The sequence below is a fragment of the Macaca thibetana genome, chromosome 16 (genome assembly GCF_024542745.1).
Source record: "Macaca thibetana thibetana isolate TM-01 chromosome 16, ASM2454274v1, whole genome shotgun sequence".
Lineage (NCBI taxonomy): Eukaryota > Metazoa > Chordata > Mammalia > Primates > Cercopithecidae > Macaca > Macaca thibetana.
Genome location: NC_065593.1, coordinates 64862591 through 64868519, shown reverse-complemented (window position 1 = coordinate 64868519; position 5929 = coordinate 64862591). Strand labels below are relative to the sequence as shown.

At 61.2% G+C, this 5929-nt stretch overlaps 1 protein-coding gene across 2 annotated transcripts; it reads right to left on the bottom strand.

Annotated features, from left to right (window-relative positions):
• Window positions 1–453: 453 nt before the first annotated feature.
• Window positions 454–5929, bottom strand: USH1G (USH1 protein network component sans). 2 transcript variants are annotated; one of them, XM_050764321.1, is made up of 3 exons: window positions 5567–5929; window positions 2109–3326; window positions 454–730 (listed from the first exon to the last, which is right to left on the bottom strand). In XM_050764321.1, the coding sequence occupies exons 1-3, from the start codon at window positions 5728–5730 to the stop codon at window positions 727–729; spliced, it is 1386 nt and encodes a 461-aa protein (XP_050620278.1). In that variant the 5' UTR covers window positions 5731–5929; the 3' UTR covers window positions 454–726. The 2 variants fall into 2 exon arrangements, with proteins under 2 accessions (XP_050620278.1, XP_050620279.1); XM_050764322.1 differs by lacking the exon at window positions 454–730 and having other exon boundaries at window positions 2105–3326.

The following is a 5929-nucleotide window of genomic DNA, read 5'->3' as shown; positions in this document are numbered from 1 at the left end:
CCTTGCATCTAGTGCCCTGGCCCTCTGGGGTCCCTGGCGGGGCCGGGCTGCACAATGAAAAAGCGGGAGGCTGGAGGAAGACAGGCCAGGCTCCATCCCTGGATGAGCTGGGAAGGGCGTCAGTACCCCCAGCCTGGCTCTCCAGCTCCGGGCCTTGGCCACTGGCTGAAGGAGGGGATGCTGGCTGTGCTTGGAATGGGTGCAGACTGAAAGTTGGGGCATTTGGCTGAAGAGTCTGGCTGAGGAACTTCCCCTCTGGGGTGGACTGGAAGAGGGGAGGCAGCCCAAACTCTTCCCTTCACAAAAATGCAGGAAGTGAGCAAGTCTCCGGCCTGAGCACAAGAGAACAAGACCATCAGGGGAGGGGCCCGGGACAGGCACGCCCTCCGGCATTCACCTCCCACACTCCCATCCAGTTCCATGCCCCTGCCCTCCCTCTGGGGTAAGCCTCCCCCAAGTCTACATGTCCTTTAGGGCTGCTCAGAATGGGTGGCTCAGGGCCTTTGTGACCCCTCAGAACTGGAGGGGACATTCTCTTGCCCCTCTGGTGCCTCCAGGCTACACCCTCTGCTTCAAGGTGTGGACAGCCTTTCAAAGGAGTCGACCCACGTGGTCCTTGCTCCTGGGGAAGGGGGCTGCAGGACTGGCGACTGTGAGGACCTTGAGGCCCCACCACAGGTTGTGGCAACTTGCAATTCATTTTGGTCTGGGGAGAGGAGCCCCCCGTTATCTGTGGAGGAAGAGACAGAAAGAAACAGATTTCACGTGAGGTCCTTTAGAGGCATCATTTTCACCCAGGACAGCCATCTGGACAACTTAGCCTTCCCATCTCTCAGCAGGTTGATGGTCAGGGATGGAGGATGCCAGCCTACGGGTGACCTCCCCATCCCCAAAACTCTAAACCAGCCTGCCTCCCCACACCCTCCCTGCCCCAGCCACTCAGGATAAAGGCCATAGATACCTAAGAGGAAATGAGGACAGCATTTGTTGGGCTTGTGGGATGCTGCAGGGGAGGGGCCAGGGCAGGGGCTGGCCACAGCATGACCATTGTGGCAGCGGCCTTGGCCAACTATGACGGGCTTTGGAACATGAACTCTGCCTCCAGAGCATTTGGGAGCATTTGCCCACGTTCCTGGTTGCAGAGTTCAGGAATAGCAGGTAAAACATCTGCCTAAAGCCGGGTGCGGTGGCTCACGCCTGTAATCCCAGCACTTTGGGAGGCCGAAGTGGACAGATCACCTGAGGTCAGAAGTTCGAGATAAGCCTGGCCAACATGGCAAAACCACATCTCTACTAAAAATACAAAAATTAGCTGGGCATGGTAGTGCACCCCTGTAATCCCAGCTACTCAGGAGGCTGAGGCAGGAGAATTTCGTGAACCCGGGAGGTGGAGGTTGCAGTGAACTGAGATTGTGCCACTGCACTCCAGCCTGGGCAACAAGAGGGAAACTGTCTTTAAAAAAAAAAAAAAAAAAAAAATCTGCCTGAGGTCTTGGGCAACTGAGAGGCCCTGCTGACTGCAAGCCCTGCATCCCATGGGAGCCACTTTGACCCCAGGCTCTAAAGCCATGCAGACCAGGGATCAAGCCCAGCTCCATGTTGAGCAGCAGCAGGACCTTGAGGTGAGCTATTCTAACTGTCTGAGCCTCCACTTGCTCATCCGCTATAAAATGGGAACGATATAATCCACCAATACAGTCCGGGCACACGGGCTTTTAGAGGGATTAAGCAAGAGAACTTGTTCAAGGGCACAACCCAGCACCTGGGAGGTGGGAGGGCTCAAAAACACCCCAACTGTGATTCCCGTGACTGTTGAAACTCGGTGACACTAAGACGACCATTTCCCCACATGTTGATGTCCCCAAAATCGAGGTGCACTTTACACTAGCTGTGATAAGAATGCCTTGGGTCATCATTAAATTGGCAACTTCTTTTTCTGAGCTGGTGGTAAATAAAATAAGGGGGCCTTTTATCATCAATGGCCCCATTTCGATTTTATGAAATACAGTAGCCCCCACCCCCTACTCCTGAATAGGCAGATCTGTACTCCCTCCTCAGGGGCCTTCCAACTCCTGTTCCTCCATCCCCCTGCCAGGCTGGACACTCACAGCTCTGTGTCCTCCAGGGCCGGCGGGCGCTCCATCGCCTGCCGCCGCCTCCTCACGGCCCCCAAGATCTTCTTTCGGGGCCCCAGGGGGACGCTGATGCTGCGGAGGTCGAGGTCAGAACATAGCATCAGAGCCTCGAGGTCAATCTTCTCCTGCCGCAGGAGGGCGGCAAAGTCCTCCATGTGCAGAGAGGCCAGAAAGGTCTCCAGCGGGCCGGTCTCGGGCTCCAGGTCCTCGTCCAAGCCTAAGTCCAGCTCGTCCCAGGGCAGCTCCTCCCCACAGCTGCGGTCCTGCAGGCTGTTGGCACTGCCCAGGCTGTCATCGTCCAGGCTAGGGGAGCTCTGCAGCCGACCCCGAGGCGCTCCCATCCCGTCCAGCCCCCCATCCTCGCGGCCCAGTCCGTGCAGCCCACTGCTCAAGTAATTTCTGCGGAACACCATGGTGCCCAGGCCGGGGCGGGTAAAGAGGGAGTCGTGGCCTGAGTCGGTGCTGACCTCCGAGTGGGCAGGCTCGGCTGCCAGCGTGGCACGGGAGACGCTGTCCTCGTCCGAGAGGAACATGTCCCGGAGCGGGGCTCGGCCCCACTCCTTGGGATTGGCGTAGGTGCCCTGGCGCACGAACATCACGTCGTTGCCCAGCTGCAGGCCCGAGAGCGAGCGGGCGCTCTTGCGCCCATCCTCGGAGACTTTGAAAGTGCCTTCGCCGCCCTGCTTGCGCCGCTCCAGCTTCTTCTGCATCTTGGTCTTGCCCCTGGCCGTGCCGTGCAGCGTGGCCTGCGAGTACGGCAGGTGGCTGCCCAGCGCCAGGTGCTGCAGCCGGCGGCTCAGGGTGCTGGACGTGAGGCTGGAGAAACTGAGGGTGTCGGAGCGCTCGGCCAGCTCGCGCCGGTAGCGCCGCTCCATGCGTTCGTGGTGCTTGCGCTGCAGCTTGGCGCACTCGCGGATGCGCCGCTCCGCCTCGCGGAAGGCCTTGTCCTTCAGCTTACCCACTAGCTTGGGGTTGAGGCTGCTCTGCTTGGCCGCGATGGAGTCCAGGTAGCGCACGCATTCCATGTGGCCCTTCATGGCAGCCATGTCCAGCGGCGTGTGGTAGTCGTTGTCTAGGCACCAGATGTTGGCCCCGAAGGACACCAGGAAGGACAGGCAGTGCAAGTGGCCATTGGAAGCTGCCAGATGCAGGGGTGTGTTGCCCCAGATGTCACACTTGTCCGGGTCACCCCTGCAGGGAAAGCATCCAGGAGGGACTAGTGACGAGTCCTGGCTGGGGATGGAGGTGGAGGGAGTGGAGGGGGGAAGGGAGCTCCCCCACTGTCACAGCAACCCCCAAAGGGACTGTGGGCCTGAGACCTCTTCGACTCCAGGAGACCTGCAGGCCTGAGCCACCCAACAGGTGAGCCCAGGGGTGAGCCCAGGGGAAAATGGCCCCAGGTGTGCAGGGGGTGGGGTGTCAGAGAAGGCGGGACTGGGGCGGGACCTTCCCCAAGCTAACTGAGGACTGGGAATCTCAGGGGATAAATATTTGATGCCCTGAGAGAAGGGAGTAAATTATTCATGAGGCCCAGCACAGAGCTGGCCAGAGCACTGGGGGGCCGGGGCCGCGTCTGGGTCTCTAGGCAGGCATGGTGGTGAGTGTGGCTGCGTGTGCCGAGTGACCGTCAAAGAGAACAGACCAGAGGGTGGTGTGTACCGGGCCCCAGCCCCGGGTCAGCGTGTGTGAGGTGTGGGCTTGTGTGTCAGCAGGCAGGGCCCTGTCTGCAGGGAGCAGGGCCAGCCCTGGCAAGCCCGAGTGTGAGAGGAAGTGTCGGGCCTTGGCCTGGGCCAGGAGGGGAGTGCGGGGGCAGCCAGGACTGGAGGGGAGGAGGAGGGAAATCAGCTGCCTGCGCTCCGAAGCCCTCCCTTCCCCAGGCTGCCCCCTCTTTGTTATCCCTTCAAGGCTGTCTCACTTGAGCCTGTCCAGGGACCCCCGACAGCCCCCACAAGCACCCCTCACACCAGACTGTGTCCCTCAGGGCAAGCTCCCAAGACTCCTCCGGAGCTCTCCCTCCCTTGGGGGCCCAGCACAGCACCCCTGCCCTGCACTAATGAGGCCACGAGGCCAACCCCCAGGGCTGGGGGAAGAATCACTCCCTTGTCTCAACAGCTCCTCACACACTCCCTCCTGGGCCTCCCCTCCTGGCCACCAAGTCCTACAGGCCAGTGTGGGAAGGGCCTGCCAGCACCCGACCCACACCCCATCAAACACCAATCCTGGTCTCTGGAGGAGTTGGGGCTTGGCATACCCAAGGGGAGACCTCTTCCCCTTCTCCCTTCCTCCCATGAGCCTCTCTGAAGGGATGGCAGGGGACAGTGTCACTGTGTGCTCTCCTGGGATGAGGAGGGGCCAGTCAGCCTTGGCCTCCCGGGACATGGCTCAGCTGCCCAGGCTTCGAGGCTGCTCCCACCTGATGCTGGGCCCAAGGAGCAGCCCAAGGAGGGGGCAAGAGGGAGGGGTCTCCAGCACCCACTACATGATCAGGCCATAGGCCAGTGCCTGGGCCCCAGCCCTCTCTCCCATGACCTGAGACTTCATATCAACCCTCCTGGGGTGTCCTGTCCACCCCTCATCCTGTCCAGGCCGCCCTGGTGTTCAGACCAACCTGACTCCTCTTTATAAAGCCATTGGGGCTGAGGGAGTTGGTCACAGTCATTTGACTTTAGCCCCAAGGAACCCATGTCAGTGGCTCTAGTCCTGGAGGTGGCTTAACTGCCACCTCCAGGCCCCTTCCCTGGCGCTGACACCTGCACTCTATGCCCACCCCTCGCCCTAGGACAACTCCAAAGGGAGGGGGAGGGGAGAGAGGCCCCTTCAGGGTGACCACATCACAGTCTCCCCATTGCTTAGCTATGCCCGGCTGTGGGGGAGGGACTTGGAGAGAGTTAATGGGGTGGCTGAATCAGTGACATTTGGCGCTCTGGACAGTGTCCATAAATCCCCGGGCAAGCGCTGTGTGACACCAGCCTGCCAGGGAAGGTGGGTGCTGGCTGGGAAAGCCCTTTGGATCCAAGGCTGCGGAGTGGGCAGTGAAGACCCTACCCTTTCTAGCCCCCACTGCTGGCCCCTCCAGACTTCCCAGCCTTCTCTCCGAGTCTCATTAAGCCCCTCACTCTTACTTTCAGGGGGACCCCAGCCAGGGGATCTCTCCCACCTTCCCCTCACTCTGCAGCAACCCCCCATAATCAGGAACCCCCAAATCCCGGTTTCTCCCCCTCCTAGCCCCAGATCGAGGTCACAAGTGTTACAAGTGTCAGATGCCTCTGCTTGGGTCCCCCTCCACGTGTGTCTCTCCCACAAACGCCAGGGTCTAAGGGTCCACCTGTCTGCAGGGGAAGGAGGCAGCTCAGAGGAGGGGTGGAGGATGGATCCCAGGGAGTCTGGGGTGGTCTCAGGGGTCTCAAGGGCGCTGGGTGGGGAGTACTCACCCGCGGCTCACAATGAGGCGCAGCGACTCCAGGTGGCCGTGGTAGGCAGCCCAGAGAGTTGGGGTCATGCCATCCTCATCGGGGGCATTCAGCTCCTTCCGGGTGGCCTCCTTGAGGAGCTCCAGGTAGCCATCCCGGGCTGCCCGGTGGTACTGGTCGTTCATGGCGCCCGAAGTGGACGGAGTGGGCGGGGGACACGGAGAAAGGCCCCCCGCAGGGGAGGGCGGCGGGGTTAGGGCTGAGGCATGAGGTTGGGGGAGGGGGCCGGGCAGGGGCCGGAGCCGCCAGCCCCCGCTGCCGCAGACGGAGGGTGCGGAGCGCCAGAGCCGCGACTACCGGGACATCTGAGCCGCTCACCCGGCG

Bases quoted from the DNA above. Each gene is read 5' to 3' on its own strand.
- USH1G (XM_050764321.1), bottom strand. From the start codon at position 5,730: ATGAACGACCAGTACCACCGGGCAGCCCGGGATGGCTACCTGGAGCTC. The intron at 3,327-5,566 runs GTGAGTACTCCC...CTTTCCCTGCAG, and splicing joins CGCCTCATTGTGAGCCGCGG to GGGTGACCCGGACAAGTGTG.